This window comes from Gopherus evgoodei, chromosome 4, assembly GCF_007399415.2.
Source record: "Gopherus evgoodei ecotype Sinaloan lineage chromosome 4, rGopEvg1_v1.p, whole genome shotgun sequence".
NCBI lineage: Eukaryota > Metazoa > Chordata > Testudines > Testudinidae > Gopherus > Gopherus evgoodei.
In genome coordinates, this window is record NC_044325.1 from 26516781 (window position 1) to 26536482 (window position 19702).

The following is a 19702-nucleotide window of genomic DNA, read 5'->3' on the forward strand; positions in this document are numbered from 1 at the left end:
AGCCCCAGCATGGAACAGTTCCGAGCTGCAGGACCTCATCAGTGTTTGGGGTGAGGAAGCTGTGCAAGCACAGATGCACTCCAGATGGAGAAATTATGATACCTATGGGCAGATATCGCAGTCCTTGCTGAGAAGGGGCCATGAACGGGACGCATTGCAGTGCAGGGTAAAAATTAAGGAGCTGCGCAGTGCTTACTGCAAAGCCCGTGAGGGAAATCGCCGCTCAGGAGCTGCCCCCATGACCTGCCGTTTTTACAAGGAGCTGGATGCCATACTTGAGTGTGACCCCACTGCCAATCCTAGGAGCACGATGGAGAGTTCAGAGCAGGGAGAAGTGGGGGAGGGTGTAGAGGAAGCCGAGAGTCAGGCTACTGTGGTGGAGGGAGACACCCCGGAGTCCCAGGAGGCATGCAGCCAAGAGCTCTTCTCCAGCCAGGAGGAGGCTAGCCAGTTGCAGCAGCTGGAAGTTGCTGGTGAGGAAGAAGCAGAGGATCGTGCTCGGGGTAAGCAATTTTTATGTTTTGGGAGAGGACGGTTTGGGTTATGGCTACCTGCATGCATACCTAAACGTGGAATAGCCCATTGATTTGCTCTATCATGTCTCTGCAATCTGCCTCGGTAATCTCTTGAAAAGTTGCAGCCAGAGCATAGGCAATGTGCTTTTGCCAGTTTATAGGGAGAGCCACCGTGGTCCTTGTCCCGGTCAGGTTAACTCGTCTGATCCACTGTGCAGCGAGGGGTGGGGGTATCATGGCTGCACACAGACAAGCTGCATAGGGGCCAGGGCGGAATCCACATTGCTGTAGAAGACCCTCCCTCTCTTCCCGGGTAACACACAGCAGTGATATATCTGGCAGTAGGAAACCCTGTTGAGAATTTAGGGATACTTGAGTGCAGGGCGCCAGGTTCGCGGTCCCCCCCCTGCCAGCAGGTAGCCAGCCCCGCGGTGCGCTCCAGGCTCCCCCCCCCTTCCAGCAGGTAGCCAGCCCTGCGGTGCGCTCCAGGCTCCCCCCCCCCTTCCAGCAGGCAGCCAGCACCGCGGTGCGTTCCGGTCTCCCCACCCCCTTCCAGCAGGTAGCCAGCCCCGCGGTGCGTTTCCCCCCCCGCCACCAGCAGGCCGGCAGTTCCGCAGACCGCCCCCCCCCCCGCCAGCAGCTCGCCAGTTTCATGTTCCCTACTGTCCCCTGTGCAGGCCACCAGCTACCTCCTGTACCCAGTGCAGATAAACCCCAGTGAGCCATCAGTCAGTTCCCCCTCCCAGATGAAGTCGGGGCAGAAACACTCACCCCATTGCTCGCCATGCCTTGGCTTCCCTGGCCTCTCTGTGTTATGTTAGGTATGTGGGAATGATACTATAAAAAGTCTACAAACTCCTTCACTGTGTGATAATAAACAATGTAGCCTCTGTGTATTACATGTTTCTATCTATGTTTTTTTTTAGTGACCTTGACTAATGCAGCCGGATCACAGGCCTCACGTCGGTTGCAGAACTTGAGAAAAAATCCACGAAAATCAAAAGAGGAGTTGATCAAAGCAGTTATGAATCACTACAACAGAGAAAGTAGGAAGACGCAGGAATGGAGAGAGAAAATGTATGAGTGGAGGCAAACACAAAGCAGGAGAAAGGAACTGGCTTCCAAAAAAACCTCAAAGCACATGATAAGCCTCCTGGCTCGCCAAACTGACTCTTTCGAGTCTCTCATAGCCATGCAGGCAGATCTGTACCGTGGTAACCCACACCCCTCCCAAAGATCTCTTTCTTGTTCCCCAGTATTTGCACAAAACACCTTTCTCCAGCAGCCAGTTTCTTATTATCCCCAGCTGCCCACAACCCCTGTACGATCACCTACCAGCCCTGATAACTACAATTCTTACCCTGTGCACTCCACCCCCATTACTCTGCAGCATAGTAATCCTGAAGTGCAGCAGACATTGAACAGTAATCCAAACAGGACATATTCAAACCTCTGAATGTACAGTCCACCACCCTAACCCCCCTGGCCTGTTATGTACTGTACTTTGAATAAAGGATTTTATGGCTTTTACAATACTTTTTATTATTGCAGGAAGTGGTAAATACTGTACCCCAAGGTAGAAAGGAGCACAGCAAAGGCACCAAACATTACTGTTGGCTCTCAGCATCAAATTGCTCCCTTAAGGTATCCCTAATCCTTGAAGCCCTTTCCTGGGCCTCTCTAGTAGCCCTAATCTCTGGCTGTGCAAATTCATCCTCTAGGCGTCGAACCTCGGAGGTCCATTCCTCACTGAATCTTTCACCCTTCCCTTCACAAATATTATGGAGGGTACAGCACGCGGATATAACAGCGGAGATGCTGCTTTCCCCCAAATCTAGCTTCCCATAAAGACACCTCCAGCGGGCTTTCAAACGGCCAAAAGCACACTCCACAGTCATTCTGCACCGGCTCAGCCTGTAGTTGAACTGGTTCTTGCTCCTGTCAAGCTTCCCTGTATACGGTTTCATGAGCCATGGCATTAAGGGGTAAGCGGGGTCTCCAAGGATCACAGTGGGCATTTCGACGTCCCCTACTGTGATCTTGCGGTCTGGGAAAAAAGTCCCGGCCCTCAGCCTCCTGAACAGGGCACTGTTCCGAAAGATGCGTGCATCATGCACCTCTCCAGGCCATCCTGAGTAAATGTCAGTGAAACGCCCACAGTGATCCACAAGCGCTTGCAGAACCACGGAGAAATACCCCTTGCGATTAACGTACTCTGATGCCAGGTGGGGTGGTGACACAATAGGAATATGCGTCCCATCTATTGCCCCTTCACAGTTAGGGAAACCCATTTGTGCAAAGCCATCCACAATGTCCTGCACATTCCCCAGAGTCACAGTTCTTCTTAGCAGGGTGTGATTAATGGCTGTGCAAACTTGCATCAGCACCATTCCAACGGTGGACTTTCCCACTCCAAACTGGTTCGCCACCGATCGGTAGCTGTCTGGAGTTGCCAGCTTCCAGACTGCAATAGCCACCCGCTTCTCCACTGGCAGGGCAGCTCTCAATCTCGTGTCCCTGCGCCGCAGGGTAGGGGCGAGCTCAGCACACAGTGACATGAAAGTGGCTTTTCTCATCCTAAAGTTCTGCAGCCACTGCTCCTCATCCCAGGCTTTCAGGACGATGTGATCCCACCACTGAGTGCTGGTTTCCCGAGCCCAAAGGCGCCGTTCCACGGTGCTGAGCACGTCTGTTACTGCCACAAGCAATTAAATGTCTTGAGCGTCAGGCATTTCAATATCATCGTCTGACTCCTCGCTGTCACTTTGCAGCTGAAGGAATAGCTCCACTGCCATGCGTGATGTGCTCAGGCTCCATTTGTAACAGAAATCTCAGAAATCGCGCTGCAGACTCACAATGCCGCCAAACTGCTTGGAATGTGTAGCAAAGCACCACGGGGCATTGGAACAGGAAGCGGAAAGACCCGCACACTTCCTTCCCCTTCCCACAAGCCACAGCGCCAAAATGGGATGAGGTGCTCTGTGGGATAGCTGCCCACAATGCACCACTCCCAACAGTGCTGCAAGTGCTGCAAATGTGGCCACACTGCAGCGCTGGTAGCTGTCAGTGTGGCCACACTGCAGCGCTGGCCCTACACAGCTGTACGAACACAGCTGTAACTACCAGCGCTGCAAAACTGTAAGTGTAGCCATGGCCTTTGACTGTCCATTTAAAAAGCATTGTCTTCACAAAGCCCACAGGAGGAGGGTCATCATGATAAAAAAAAAAAGTCTTCTTGTGGTGCTAGATAGGCATTTTCATTAATTGTGTCATTTTGGAGCATAATGCAACTGGAATGGATTGCATGAGAAAGCAGTAGTGTAATGGCTCTGCTGTGCCTTAATGGAACACTAATGAGCGAACAGGTGAGCAGCTACATTAGGAAACACGGAATAGCATGGGACACAGAGCACAGCCTGAGGCAAATGCTCAGGAATCTCACTCTGGGGTATCCAGACCCCAATCGGGTATGTCTACACTGCAATAAAACACCTATGGCTGGCCCATGTAAGCAGACTTGGGCTTGCAGAGCTACAAAATTGCACTGGAGACATTTGGGCTTGGGCTGGAGAAAGCCCAAACACCTATAGTGCAATTTTATAGCCCCGCAGCCCGCATCAGCTGACAAGAGCTAGTCCTGGATGTGGCCTCTTGTGGCCTACAGCTGACCACTGCAGGGTAATGAGAGTATGTGGATTGAGTAGCCAATATGGTCTTAGTTCTCCCTGCACACTCACCATAAGATGGCATGAAATCCTTGGTCATGTCCAAAACATACTCACCTTCTTCACAGCAGTGCAGAGAACCCCTGTGATTGCCTACTCCATAGCACACACGGACTGTGTGGTCCTGCTCTATGCACAGTGCTTAAGGCCCATTGTGATTTGGCTTTCCTGAACTGGACCACAAAATGATCCAGAAAAAAGAACAGGCAGTGCAGTACTGCCAGTCATTCCTGTCCAGGGACAATGTTGGGTATGTCTCCATTTATTGCAGTTTAAAATGCGTAGAAATCCTGAAGCCTTTTCAGAGGAACTGATCCCAGAGAGCCCATGCAATATATTATCTCATCAAAGCAACAAAACAACCCTCCCCCTTCACCTCATTGTCAACAGGAAAATAGCAGTTCTTTATCATACAGAATAGAACTTCAGACAAATATTTTGAACATTTTGCTCAGCAGAATTTCTTTCATTGAAAGTAAAACTGGACAACCTTCAAGGCTGAAGGGAACTGGTGTTTTAAAATGCGCACATCAAACCCAAACCCTGCATCCAAACATCCCAAACTTTGCATCTGGATTTGAACTGCAGACCTGTTCCTCTGCCCTGTAATGGGCTGAACCAAAACCCTGGATCTGAACTGCATACCTCCTCCCCCGCAATGGACTGAACCCAAACCCTGCCTTCTGAACCACACGCCTACCCCCTTACCCTGCACAATGGACCGAACCCAAACCCCTCATTCTGAACTGCATACCTAGACCTCCTGCCTCCCACCCCCATGGGCAGATCCAAAATCTTGGCTCTGGATCCAAACACTGCACCTTGGGCCTCATCACTAATGTATGGATTCTTTACATTTATGATGTTACTAAATCCCTTTTGGCAGCCCCGTTATTAGGGAGTTGTGTGCTCTTCAGCAGTGCATTATTCATAGATTTTTCGAAGACAGATGAACTAACTAGGACTACTACAGCCAAGTCGCTCATGGCCATTTCTATTCCTTCGCTGACAAGTTCTGCAAGCAGCAAGCTGAGGTTATGGAAATTGCAACATTTGAATTAAAACTGCGAATGGTTACAGGGAACAGCAGAGTCTGGGAACAGGTTAACAACCAGGTGGGGTTGTGTAGAGGAGAGCATTTGGCTATGGATAATCTCTGCTCTGATCAAGCAGACAGCACCATTTTACACAGTCCAAGCTAGCATGGAGCTCGCATCTAAAGCAAAATAAAAAGTATCATTCTTTTCAGTAGATGTTCTCCCAGATGATTCCCCCCCAAATCGCTTTATGTGAGCTCTCACTGTTTTTAAAGTCTTTCCCTTGTGGGAGCAGATCGTTTAATACAGAGTACAGCATTGATGTCTGGTATGAAGTCAGTCAGGCTACTTCGAAATGAGGCGAGTGGATGTCCTGTTAAGAAAATAAAAATGCGAGTTTAAACAGAGGAGACGGGTCATCTTGGTTCTTTAGATTCCAAGAAAGATTTATCTATAAAGCTCTCTCTAAGAAGCTTCCTTTTACACCAGATATGTGCATCTGAGGCATTCTTCCTACATTCCCTGTGCATCCATGATCCTCACCAGCTTCCGTAGGAGTGCACAACGCAGGATCAGGCCCCATAGGGTTTATGTCTCAGTCTGTATTACAGAGTTACGTTAACAAGTTACCAACACCTGCAGCTCCAGTTAATGTGAATGCAAGATCCAGGCCCTCAGCATGTCAGAGAAACAGGCCACAAGTAACAGAATTGTCCTTTTCGGCCACTCAGAAACAAAGACTTATTACAAAATGTGAGGAAGAAAAGGCTTAGGAGAATAAAAACAGACTACAGAATGGCCTTGATGTAGAAAGAGAATCAAGCGACACAGGCAAGATGTTCTATTCCATTCTATATAGGTTTTTATATCATGCTCATCATGGTAGTAGCTGAGCTCCTTCTATTAGTCACATGCTTCATGTGCAAACATCTGTCATGTTATAAAATCTAGAAGAAATGCAGAATACAATACCCATGCACAAACTATTGCTATCGTGAAATTGGCTCTGTGCATAGAGGCCAGACGTATTGTTTTGTCAGCACATGAATACTCTTATATGATAAAGTTATCCGTGTACAATTTTCATAAAAACTTATAGAGTACAATTTGATAAGATACATGATCATAAGCACCATCATAACAATGCCTGGTTAATGTTCATTTACCTTATTCAGTGTTCACATTATAAGTAATAGCTTAGACTGCTGCTGAAGTGTCAGTTAAATGAGGGGATTTACAGCGTAATTCTAAAACCATGCAAGCTGACTTCAATGAAAGGCTGTAATCAGAGCTAATTATAGGGACATTTGTGAAACTCATTGGTTTGGGGCTTTAATTTGATATAAAAAGGAGCAAAACTATTGTAAACTATGATTCTTTTGAGTATAATGATAGTAAACGCCTACTTTTATATACCTTCTTTCAGGTCAAAGGACCCAAAGGCTTTTTACAAACAGTACATACCATAGCAATTGCCTCACCCACTACTGAAATGCAGCTATCTCTGGGGTGGATCATAGTAACTATTTAAACCAACACCATGCAGAACTGTAGTACAGGAAGTGAAGAAAATTATCACATCCTGTTGAAGATGCTGATGGAATTCACAGAGGGAGAATGTAATTAACAAAACATGGATACAGACACTAAAATCTCCATTATTCTTGCAAGATATATGGTATCTTTAATGACCACAAAAGGTAGCTTCCTGTCTCAACAGTAAGACAATATTATTATCTTATATTAAGCTCTTATATAGTGCTTTTCCTCTGTAAATCTCAAAGAAGGGCAGTATCATTATCGCCATTATACAAATGGGAAAACAGGTACAGACAAGGAAGTAACTGGCTCAGCAGGTTAGCAGCAGAACTGGGAATAGACCCCAAATCTTCTGAGTTCCAGGCCAGTGCTCTAGTCACTAGGCAACACTGCCTCTCCTAGACAGTACTTTGAGATAATACTTCCAAGATAACTGTGCCACCTAGCACCACGCCAGGGCACTGACAAAGTACTGACTCGGAGAACAGAGACACTTCCTGAATCACCCACACCACTTCCTAGGCGCTCCGGATTTTTCATGGCAAGGCAGCCTCTCATCTCAGTACTGATCAGGCCAGATCCTATACAGCTTGTGAAATCTAACCACTTCAGAACCCAGCTTCTATTAAATCAAACAGAAAAGCACCTTTATGCAATGGGACATGATACCAGTTCCTAAGTGGAATGTCATGCTTTTTTAAATACAGGATCTAAAAGGAACCTTTTTGACTTCCTTCCTACACGCTTGCTGTCACAAGTTCCAGCAACTTACAACTAGCTCTGGCCATCTGTATTGAAAGATCTTTACTGGGATTTTCAATAAAATCAAATCATCTCACCTGTCCATGTTCTCTGTTGAGTGACAATAAAACTTTGGCACTGTGGTTGAGAGTTACAGATTGCTGCAGCTTCCTCTGCATTATAAATGGAGAGCAAACATCCCAGATGGCTGTAGGAGGGCCAGCATTTATAGTTCTGCATTTCCATGGTTCGGAATCCCTTTAGGGTGATGTATTCTGAGAAACAGAATAAAAACTAGTACATAGGGACACAGCCTTTAGGAAACTTTTAATATAATCCAAGAGGAAGATACCTTGCAGTATGTTACGGTTACATCATAAAGTTATACTTTGCCCTTGCGTGACATCCTTCATTCAAATAAGACAGAGAGAAGTTAAAGTAGCCTGCTCTAACTGAATCAGTGGAGGAACCAAGCACAGAACATGTACATTTTGACTTAATCCCCCTTCCTGCTTTAACCACTAGATTTATCTAATGCCTTCCAGACAGCTATGACAGAGCGGGCAATGTTTAAGGCTACCGCTCACTCACTGTTAAGATTTCTGCCCCTTTGTAGAGATGTAAAATAGGGCAGAGGTGCTGCTAATGAACACTGATGGATAAATTGAGGGAGAGACATTGTTAGAAAATATGACTGTTAGAAATGCAGGCCCATTTGTGCAAGAGAGCACCTACATTTTTGCACATGCTCAGCTTGCAAGCTTGCAATTTCCAGAGTAGATGTAAATCTGGCACTCCACGGATATTGAAATTCATGCCCATCACAAGCCTGCATGGGAACACTTAGGAAAACTTGGGCCACAACACCTTCTGTGCTCAAAGCAGCAAGGAATGAACCTTTTCATGAGGAAGCATGATTAGCCACTTTTCCCCACAATGTAAAAGGTCCCCTTCTTTAGTACAGAGGAACAAAGCCCCAAACTATGATCCATGGTCCACCAATGACTCAAAGCAGCAGATAGGTTGCACAATGAAACAGGAGAAAAATAAAGTATCACAGGGCTCCGTGGGTAAAGAGAGTGGAGGCCATTTGAGGATCTTCCTTACCACCTGGCCCACAGAAGTAAAAAGCTGGAGGGCCACTTAAGATATTAACAGGACATATATTCACTTGAAACACAAACTGATGCACATGCTGAAAGGATTGTGAGTAAAGTAGAGTACTTAAAGCAGCATGCACACATGCACACACACGTAAGTCAAATTGTTCTGCAAGGTACGTACAATACAGTACAAGCAATCCCATGCAACTCTCATGAAAAAACAGCAAAGATTGCTCCAAAGAGAAAGAAACAGGGATTCTATGGCCAGCTCCACACTAGAAATGTTTGCTGGCACAGCAATATAACTAGGGAGTGATTTTTGGTGATAATTTTATTGTTTTGGTGATACTTCTATTTTAAAAAATCCCAGTGCAGATGCAGTTATACCAGCATAAAAATGCTTTTGCTGGTATGGCTTATTTCACTTTTTTTTGCTGGTGTGACAGCATCTACACTAGGAGGGCTTGACTGTATAGCTATACCTGGATAGTTTTACTGGTAAACTTTTTCTAGTTTAGACTAGGCCTAAGTGTGCCAAATTCTGCCCTCACATACATCCACTGCATGAGCATAATTGAGATCAGAATTTGGCCATATTTGGAGACCACAAGACTCTTACAGTTTGATCACACCTGCAGTAATTGAACTATTATCTAAAGACTCTGAAGTCCTGTACCTTTTAAATGAGGAAGTCTTTTCTGTAGATATAGCCCAGACTTGTACAAATGTAAAACTTTTTCAAAAGCTCCTAGGGTTTCATTTATTCCATATCGTAAATTACCTACATTAAAAAGAAAAATATGACAGAAGTGACTAACCCGATGAAATATCATTTAATATGTCTTCTCATAAAAGACAAGGGGGTCTAAATATTAGCTTGTACCTGTTGCATTCAGAATATCACCCAGAAGGGGCCGCAAAGCAGAAGGTGCAGTGTGTGGCAAAAGATATGTGAAAAAATACCTGCAAAAAAATCCCACAGGCTTGTTAGAAGTGAGAGGTCTCAATATGTTATCAGTTAGTCCTCTCTAAATTTTCACTTTCCATCTCAGGAGAACTATTCTGTTCTATTCAGGTTCTTACACAATGCCCAGTACTGTGGTGCTGCAGCACCTTAACTGGCTTCTCAAAGATCATGTTGCCAACCCCTCTTAAAACTTGGTTCCTGTGGCATATAGTGCTGCCAAGTGCTTTATTCAGTCTAATTAAAAGGATTCAAGCAATGAAGCTTTCACTAAATTCCCCTGAAAGGCTCCTATGTATACTGCCTTGCTCACCTTTACGCAGTGACTTTCCAGTCTACAAAGGACATGTATGCTCTCTCACCTAGGACAACCAGAAGGCCTTGTGCTTACAAGGCTTGGCAGCCCATTATTAACTGAAAGACAGGGTAGCTCATTATTAATTCCTTGAACCATCCAGTCCTTCCACAAAGCTGCTGCTCTAAAAGGAACGGGTAATTATTGCAAGACTATAATTTTCTTTTAGGGTGAAATTAGGATCCCTCAATAACAGTGTCTTCGTCTTAAGGCCCAAACATTAATAATGGGCTATCAAGACTTTCACCTCCAGGTCAGCAGTTCAAATCTAGCCCAGATCAATGGAGAGGGGAAGTTGCTGTCTTTTGATGACTGATTTGTGGCCTACGTGAAGTGACTTGACAGTCTCAGTTCAATTCCCAATAGATGTCCATCTCTATTTCTTCTTTGCTCCTTTGTTGTCCATCTCAAATGAGAGGCCATGAGTTAAAGGGACACAGAGACTAAACTATCCTGTTCTCATGCAGAGGCAACTCCACCTGCAGTACCACCAAGCTGAGGCACATTGGTGGTGGAAGCTTGCACCGCCTCTTCTGTGGATAGTTAGAGGATTGCCATCTCCAAGGCTGTCATTGTGGAACCTCTGGGAAGCAATCAATTCACTGTGAAAGTTTTTTGGGCAGGTTTATTGGTCATCATAGAGGGAAGCAGTCAGGGGCGGCTCTATGTATTTTGCCACCCCAAGCACGGCAGTTAGACGGCTTTCGGCAGCATGCCTGCGGGAGGTCCCCTGGTAACACGGATTTGGCGGCATTTCTGCGGGAGGTCTGCCAGTCCCGCGCCTTTGGCGTACCTGCCAGCGAATTGCTGCCGAAGCCGCGGGACCGGTGGACCTCCTGTAGACATGCCACCGAAAGCCATCTGACTGCCGCCCTCACAGTGACCGGCAGGCCGCCCCTCACGGCTTGCTGCCCCAGGCATGCGCTTGATGCGCTGGTGCCTGGAGCCGCCCCTGGAAGCAGTGCAGGAAGGGTGTCTGCATTCTTTCTAGTCAATGACTACGCTGTTTCAAATTCTTAGCTAACAAGAAAAATAATATTTGCTACAAAGAGATTCTTAAAAATCTCTCTCTCTCTCTCTCTGCTACATAGAATAAACACAGGATACTGCTCACTACATGGTATTGTGCAATTTATGATCAAATTTGCCAATTTTTTCTATATAATTGTACATACCGGTATGCATTAAAAAGATTCTTCTTTTCATTTAGTCCGTCACATTTCCCAGCTGCAGTACATTTGAGAATGAAGCTTTTTGCAGGGAAGTCTAGTGTGCAGTCATTATCTTCCTTGCATGACAGTTCCTCAGTGCTGGCATCGTCCATGTCTGTCACTTTTAGGTTTCCATCCACCATAACAAACTGCCTTGGCTGGAAATCCAAGAGGACTATTGAACCCAGAGGGGAATGTGCCAGGTAAAACAGCAGTTTCACTAGACTCAGGCAAATCTGAGAAAGAGGAGATAAATATGCATGGGAAACATAGTCCAAAAAAGGCTATTCAACTGGAAGAAGAAGGGGAAAGGCATTCAGTGAAATTAAAGACAAGAAATGTACAGTATTTTAAAAGGAAATTATGTGTATGTTACAAGCTGTATTGTCAATATTGCCTCAGGATTTCACTGTCATAAGCAGTTTAGCAATGTTTGTTAAATATGCTTACGCACAAAAATAAACCTTTGCAGTCACACCACTAGGCTAAAAAGCTACAAGGGATATAATATCACCTTTCATGCTTCAGGCCATATGTAGATTGCTGGCTGGGATCAGGAAGGTGTTTTCCACCCTGGTACAGCATTATACAACTGGTCCCGATCCTGCAATTGTTCCATGCACTTGGACTCCTGCACCCACATGGAATCCCATGTACTTCAGTCTGCATGAGTTCAAGGATTTGTTCACTCAGAACAGCTTACAGGATCAGTGTCTAGTGTGGTGCATCATGGGATAAAAGCAGGCAGGGACCATCAGTATAGACAGGGGTCGGTAACCTATGGCACGCGTGCCAAAGATGGCACGCGAGCCAATTTTTAATGGCACAATGGAACCTGTCCGGACTCCAGCATGCCATTAAAAATTCTCTCCAGCCTTGTCCGCTCTCCTCTTCCCTCTGCTCCCCCCGTGGGAGCAGGGAGCAGAAGCATATCCGTGCGCATGGGGTGGGAAAATGGCCCCACTCTCCCTGCACGGCAAGCTGCAGGTCCGCGCTCCCGGGGCTGGAGCGCCGGCCGAGCGCAGCAAGCTGCCGGCCCCTCCCCTGGAGGCCTGCCGCCGTGTGCAGCGCTCTAGCGGTTGGGGCTGCGTGCCCCGCGGGGCAGCGTTTGGCTCTGCGGGGAGGCAGACACTCTCCCTGTTCAACTGGAGCCATGCCGCTGCCGCTCTCTCAGGGCCATGGCTGTGCTCTCCGGCAGGGCAGCGTGTCTGGCTCTGTGTGGAGCCTCAAGGTAAAGGGCCCAGGGTTGGATAAGGGGTGGGGGCAGTCAGGGGATAGGGAGCAGGGTGAGTTGGATGGGGAGGTGGGATTCTAGGGGAGGTTAGGGGCAGGGTCTCTGGAGGGGGCAGTCAGGGAGCAGGGGGGATTGGATGGGGCATGGGAATCCTGGGGTTTGTGAGGGGGCACAGGGTGGATAGGGGTCAGGCAGCAGGGGATGGTGGGCAAGGTGGGTCCTGGAGGGGGGGCAGTTAGGGTGAGGGGTCTCTGGAGGGGGTGGTCAGGGGACAAGGAGCTGGAGGGGTTGTAGGAGTTGGGAGTTCTGGGGGTCCTGGCAGGAGGCAGGAGTGTGGAGAGGGGTTGGATGGATCGGGAGTTCTGGGGGTCCTGTCAGGGGCGGGGAGTGGCTGGATAGGCATGGGAGTCCCAGGGGTCTGGCTGGGGACTGGGGTGTGGATAAGGGTCGGGGCAGTCAGGGGACAGGTAGGGGATAGGGTCCACTCTGAGGACAAGGAACAGGGAGGCTTAGATCGGGGGTAGGGTCCTGGGGGGCAGTTGAGGGCAGGGGTCCCAGGACGGGGTAGTCAGGGGACAAGGAGCAGTGGGGTTGGGAGTTCTTAAGGGGGCAGTCACCCAGCCCTCTCCCCTAAGCCCTGACCCCCACACATACACCATGCCCTCTGCCCTGAGCCCCGCACACCTCCCAGGCCCCTGCCCTTAGCCGTGTACCTCCCTCATACACACCCAGCCCTCTGCTTGACTCCTTCTTCCCCCCCTCCGCAACCTTAGCCCTGACACCGGCACCACCACACATACCCAGGCCCCTCTCTGCCCTGACACCTACACCCCCCCACGTACCCAGCTTTCAGCCCTGACTCCAGCCCTCTGCCCTCAGCCCTCTAGGTCCCGGCCCCACACAGCCTACTGCTGGTCTTGGGTTCTGGCTGACAGAACCTTGCCAGCCGGGGTCCCGGCTACAGGCCTCGCTCAGCCCGCTGCTGGCCTAGGTGAACAGAACCCCAGACCAGCAGCACACTGAGTGGGCCAGCAGCGTAAGATTAACATTTTAATTTCATTTTAAACGAAGCTTCTTAAACATTTTGAAAACCTTGTTTACTTTACAATACAACACTAGTTTAGTTATATAATATATAGACTTATAGAGAGAGACCTTCTAAAAAACATTAAAATGTATTACCAGCACCCAAAACCATATATTCAAGTGAATAAATGAAGACTCGGCACACCACTTCTGAAAGGTTGACGACCCCTGGTATAGACCATTGCTAGAGTCAGGATCTAGGTGTAGATGGTCCAATTATCTGTTCTAGAACAGCACTCCTTATGTAGAACTATAGTACTAAATATTTTGTACATTAAGGGTATGTCTACACTGCAATTAAAAACCCGCGGTCAGCCTGTGCCAGCTGATTTGGGCTTAGGGGCTGTTAAATTACGGTGTAGTCATTCAAGTTAGGGCCGGGCACCGGTAGGGTTGCCAACTTTTTAATTGCATAAAACTGAACACCCTTGCCCTGCCCCCTACCCCGAGGCCCCTGCCTTGCCCCCTTCTCCGAGGCTCTGTCCCCTGCTTACTCCATCCCCCCTCCCTCTGTTGCTTACTCTCCCGCACCCTCACTCACTCGCTCATTTTCACCAAGCTGGGGCAGGGGGCTGGGGTGTGTGGGGGGGTGAGGGCATTGGCTGGGGGTGCAGGCTCTGGGGTGGGGCCGGGAATGAGGGGTTTGGGGTGCTGGAGGGAGATCTGGGCTGGGGCAGGGATGTGGGAGACCTTTCCTTCTGCTGGAGCCTGCCATGAAGCCCCTATGCTGAGTTTTGGATGTCTTGGTCTGTTGGTAGCTATGACTGTGGTAGCCATGTTTAGCCTTGTGGGTCACATGCTTTTGGGGGTTTTATGGTTTGAGGGTTTTTTAACCAAAAAATTTCTCACTGATTGCAGTGTAGTTCTTCCTTTAACTTCAACACCATCCTCCTTCCAGGAAAGCAAATAAGCAGCAGCCATTACAGTGAGACCCTGACCAAGACCTCTGGGGGCACTACTGTAATACAAACAATAAAAATAACTTCCACGTCATATGTAATTTATGCTAATGGAGAGCTTAAGAGCCTCACTTGGCCTCTCACCAACCAGACTGAGTCAGCAATTTATTATTATGTGTTTGTATGATAGTAGCACAAACAGGCCCAAAACAAGATCAGTGCCTTACTGGACAAACACATTGTGAGAGACAGTCCCTGTCCTGAACAGCTTATAATCTAGAACAGGGGTGGGCAAACTATGGCCTGGGGGCCGCATCCGGCCCTTCAGACATTTAAATCTGGCCCTCAAGCTCCCGCCGGGGAGCAAGGTCCGGGGCTTGTCCTGCTCCACATGTGCTGTGGCTCCGTGCTGCTTGTGGAAGCATTAGCATGTCCCCACTCCAGCTTCTACGCGTACGGGCAGCTGGGGGCTCTGCACGCTGCCCCTTCCCCAAGCACAGCCCCCCAGCTCCCAATGGCTGGCACTCCTGAACCCCTCCATCACTCCGACCCCCTGCCCCAGCCCTGATCCTCTTCTGCTCTCCGAACCCCTCAGTCCCACCCTCCTTCACCCCAGAGCCTGCACCCCCCCAGCTGGAGCCCTCACTCCCCAAACTGGACCCCAACCCCCTGCCCCAGCCCAGACCCCCCTCCTGCAGCCTGAACTCCTCATTTCTGGCCCCACCCCAGAGCCTGCACCCCCGACCAGAGCCCTCATCCCCTCCTGTACCCCCAGCCCCCAATTTCATGAGCATTCATGGCCCACCATACAATTTCCATACCCAGATGTGGCCCTCACGGCAAAAAGTTTGCCCATCCCAATCTAGAAAAAGGATAAGAAACAGAAAAAGGATAAGAGAAAAGGCAGAAGCACAGAGAGGTGAAGTAACTTGCCCAAGGTCACGCAGGAGGTCAGTCAGTGGAAGAGCTTGGAATAGAACCAGTCCCTGTCTGTTGCCCCATCCACTGGAACATAATAGCACTGCAATAATGGGCCTGCCTATACAAAACAATAGACCTCTCTGCAAAGGCGTGCAGAACAGAAGAAACCAGACATCCGGTCTAACACAGAGTATTAAACGCAATACTATCCCTAGGCAGGATTCTTTAAATTTTTTGTAATTTTAGGTCTGTTGTAACATTGCTTCGGAAGGGAGAATAAAGGAATAGCTAGTAATAGTGGAGCTCCTGCTCTCTGACTGGAGATATTATCAGGGGCGCCTCTAGGTATTTTGCCGCCCCAAGCACGGCAGGCAGGTTGCTTTCTGCGGCTTGCCTGCGGGAGGTCCCTGGTCCCGAGGATTTGGTGGCATGCCTGCGGGAGATCCACCGAAGCCGCGAGACCAGCGGACCCTCCGCAGGCATGCCGCTGAAGGCAACTTTCCTGCTGCCCTCGCCGCGACCGGCAGAGTGCCCCCTGCTGCTTGCTGCCCCAGGCACGCGCTTGGCATGCTGGTACCTGGAGTCGCCCCTGGATATTATTTACTGTAATTTAAAAGGGGTGAAAACAAGATTATTTAAAGATTTCCAGGCGCATACAGAGAGTCAGCATGACAATCCTGTGAGCCCCAGCACACATCATCGGCTCTTTGCATTTACTCTGTTTGAGACCTAAAAGCTACTGATAAAACTGCCTTTGTTTTGTTTTCTTACTTTAAATCTCTCCTCCCAGGGAGCCTGCAGAAGCTGAATCATCTCCAGAGGGGATCCCAGCTCCAGCATAGCTATGACCCTTATTTCAGCTATTATCATAGCACTGACCATTCAGCTGTAGAGAGAAAAGGAGTGATTGTCATACTGATGCATATTCAAATACAAATGTCAAAAGGTTGAATATATATTGACAGATCAGCTTGGCCTCTGGGGAATACAGATTCAAGTACAGTAAAAAGCATCAATTCTCCTATACTGTTTAAAGCAGGCAGACACTGTGTAAATACAGTACTATAGATAATACAATTCAATTGCTCTGTGTATAGAAGTCACTGATGCCATCACATCGATGCACAGTTCTGTTTGCTGCCCCGACCAAGAGCAGTTATTCCGCTGAGCGAGAAAGCAGCGTGAACTGCCTTGTGCGATTCCCTCCCGCGAATGGCATCATTAGCGGTCACCAAGCCCAGAGAGACCCTGATTAGTTTACGGGCTGTAAATTTGAAGACCTCGCTTTCTACAAAGCGCGTGGCTCCGGGCGCATCTTTCAAGAGAGTTTGTAGTAAACACCCCCTCCCCCTTCCCATCTCACCAGCTTGGCTTTATTTGGAAGACCGGGCTCTCCTTCCTTCGCCCAGCTCCGGACGCACATTAGTACCGGCCGGGCGCTATAGCACAGCAGGGACTGACAGGTGCGGACACCTGGCTAACGCAGGGCGTCGCTGCCTGTGCGCGATGGCTGTAGGCCAAGGAGATCGGGCACTCGCCCCGCTACCCTCTCCCCCAAACGCCTCCATTCATGCGGGGATGGGGGCGCTACCGTCCATAGCAGTTACCCGGGGTCCCCCGCAGTAGCCGCGGGGCGCTGGGAGGTGGGCGAGTGGGGCAGCCGCGCGGGCTGCATTGGAGCAGCGGGGAGCAGAAGCGCTGCGTCCCTTCCGCCCCCCTCGATCCCTTTACCTGCCTTGACGACGCCGGGGTGGTCGAGGCGCTGCAGCAGGGCCAGCTCCTTGAGCAACTTGTAGCTGGCCAGCCTGTGGCAGCCGGCGGGGTGTCCGTGGCGCTGCACGCAGCGGCTCACATAGCTGCTTGCCCGGTGCACGGACTTGAGCGCAATGGCTCCGGCCCCCGCAGCGCCGCTCCCAGCACCAGCTTGGTGAAGCCGGAGCCCACAGTGCCCAGCCCGGTCACGCGGCTCAGGTCCTCGCAGCCCAGGCGGCCGCCGCGGCTCGGCCCCAGCTCCGTGTGCCCCCCGGCAGACGTGGCCAAGCGCAGCAGGTCCCGCTGCCGCCAGCTCAGCTCGTTCAGCAGAGCCAGGGGCGGCCGCGGTGAGCCCCGCGTCCCGTTCGCCCCCCAGCAGGGGTCAGCGGCCGGGGAGCTCTGGAGGGCCAGGGCGAGGAGGGCGCTGGCAGCCCAGGAGGCCGAGCACCGCCACCGCCCCTGGCCGGCCGAGGCTGGCGCCCTCTTTGCCCCTGGCTGCCCGCATGCGGGACGGGCTGAGCGCGGCAGCGACCCCGACGCCTCTGCCTGCCAGTGCCAGGGGCGAGCCCAGGGAGGCGTGTCAGCCCGGCCCCGGAGCACCGCGCGGCTGACAGCCCCGGCTCCGCTCCCTACGGGGCAGCTGGGGGCTCCCGCCCACCCAGCTGCGGCTCGGCTCGGCTCCCTAGGGGGCAGCTGGCGGCTCCCGGACACCCACCCTTGGATCGGTTCCCCCTTCGCTCGGCTTGCCCTCTCCCTGCCCGCCTCCCGGAGCCTTTGGGGAGCCTGGCGTCTGCAGCCAGCCCCTCCTCTCACCCAGCCCGAGGGTGGGGGCAGGGGCCGGGGTTTTAAACCAGCCATTTCAGGTGCCTTTGGGAGACAGGGAGGATCAAATCCGGCCCCGATTTCACTGCACTTTCACTGCCGCTGAATGTGGCCCGTTAGACTTGGGCTGCTCTGACCGGCGGAGCTGAAAGGAAGGATGGTCCCTCTGATTAGCTTGCTAGACTCAGAAGACCCCAGTTCAGTTCCCTGCTCTACTACAAACCCCTGTGTGACTCTGGACAAGTCACTCAGGGCAGATCCTCAGCGGTATTCAGGCATCTAACTCTGATTGAAATCAATGGGCGTTAGGTACCTACATACCTTTGACTATCTGAGTCACTTTGCAAAATGAGGCAAATAGCACTTCCCTGCCTTACAGGGTGTTGTGAGGATAAACACAGCAAAGACTGTGGGTTACACTGCAGTAATGGGGTGCTTAGGTTTGAGCCAACTCTATGGCACTGCAGTTAGAGGAAATACACTAGCTGTGAATTTGGTCCTCTGGCTTTAACTACACTACTTTCAATTATTCATAGAGACAGCAAAGAAAACACAGCGAGTCTGACTGTGGGCACAGCACTCTAGTATTTCAGTGGACGTAAATGACTAGAGAAGTCAGTATGCAGTGTTGCTGTAGGTCTGTGCGTCCCAGTATATTAGACAGACAAGGTGGCTGAGGTAATGTCTTCTGTTGGACCAACTTCTTTTTTCTCACCAACAGAAGTCAGTCTAATAAAAGATATTACCTCACCCACCTTGGCTCCCTAGACAAGTCAGTGGTAGTCAAGATCCTTAATTCTAAGGGCATCCTAAAGCTGCCCAGGCCTCTATCCCACTACTTGTTTGCTGCGGTGGTGCCAGCTGAACTCATTGCAGTATGGCGTGAGAAAGTTCCCTATCACAGAGGAAGGATAAGGCTGCCATCCCTAGAAGCCTTTGGGAGAGGATTGCAGAGTATCTCCATGAAAGTTTCGTCAAGATCTCTGAGGAGAATAAAAGAGACATCCCTATTCACATAAACTGAGTGCTTCACATTCCTGCCCTCACCCCGCTTGCCTAGCCCAGCAACAGAATGAAAAGCAGATGCTGGCTCTGCAGGGGGGTCATTTCAGATTTTGGTAGTGGGAGCAACTTTAACCATGATTCCAGGGGCTACTTAAACACCTGAAAACCCTAGGGTTTTTTTGGCAGATAACTTAGAAATTAGTTTTGGAGCTTTAATACAAGAACTAAAAACTTTAATTGGTAAATAAAATTCATTCAGAATATTTGTTCAGTATCATTGTCCTTACAATATTACACTAATCACCCTCAAACACCCATATACTTTTTAATTTTCATTTCTATTACCATCTGGAAAATTATAAACAAGCAAATATACGCACTCTTAATTTGTATATCTCATTTCTCATAAAAAAGTTATGAAGTCTAAAGTAGCTGGGTTTCTCCTCAAACATTCCTCTAAAATATGGAATAACTAACAAATTAGAGAACAAATTCGTTTTGCACTAGCTTAAGAAAAAAGGAAAGACAAAAAGCTTTTAAAGTGATAATTGGAAAGAAAATATTAGAATAGATTGACCAACATGGATTTCCTATCAGATCTGACACCTGAAAGTGTATTTCCAGTAGAAAAATGTTATCACCTTTTTCCAATGGCAATGTGTTTTCTTTTCCTATTAAATTACTTCAGTAAAAAGAAATAAAGTATTAAATATAGTAATCTGTTTATACAATGCATTTGATATTTCTCAGGCACAAATGAAAACACACTTCAGTTCAAGTATCAGAGGGGTAG

At 49.2% G+C, this 19702-nt stretch overlaps 1 protein-coding gene across 1 annotated transcript; it reads right to left on the reverse strand.

Annotated features, from left to right (window-relative positions):
- Positions 1-4484: 4484 nt before the first annotated feature.
- LOC115650041 (extracellular tyrosine-protein kinase PKDCC-like) lies at positions 4485-17940 on the reverse strand. Its single transcript, XM_030559392.1, is given in 10 exon segments — positions 4485-5650; positions 7656-7832; positions 9337-9441; positions 9544-9623; positions 11155-11426; positions 16102-16189; positions 16191-16216; positions 17066-17218; positions 17221-17481; positions 17896-17940. Coding segments are annotated over 10 exon segments (1311 nt in total). The 3' UTR covers positions 4485-5546.
- Between the last annotated feature and the right edge of the window lie 1762 nt (positions 17941-19702).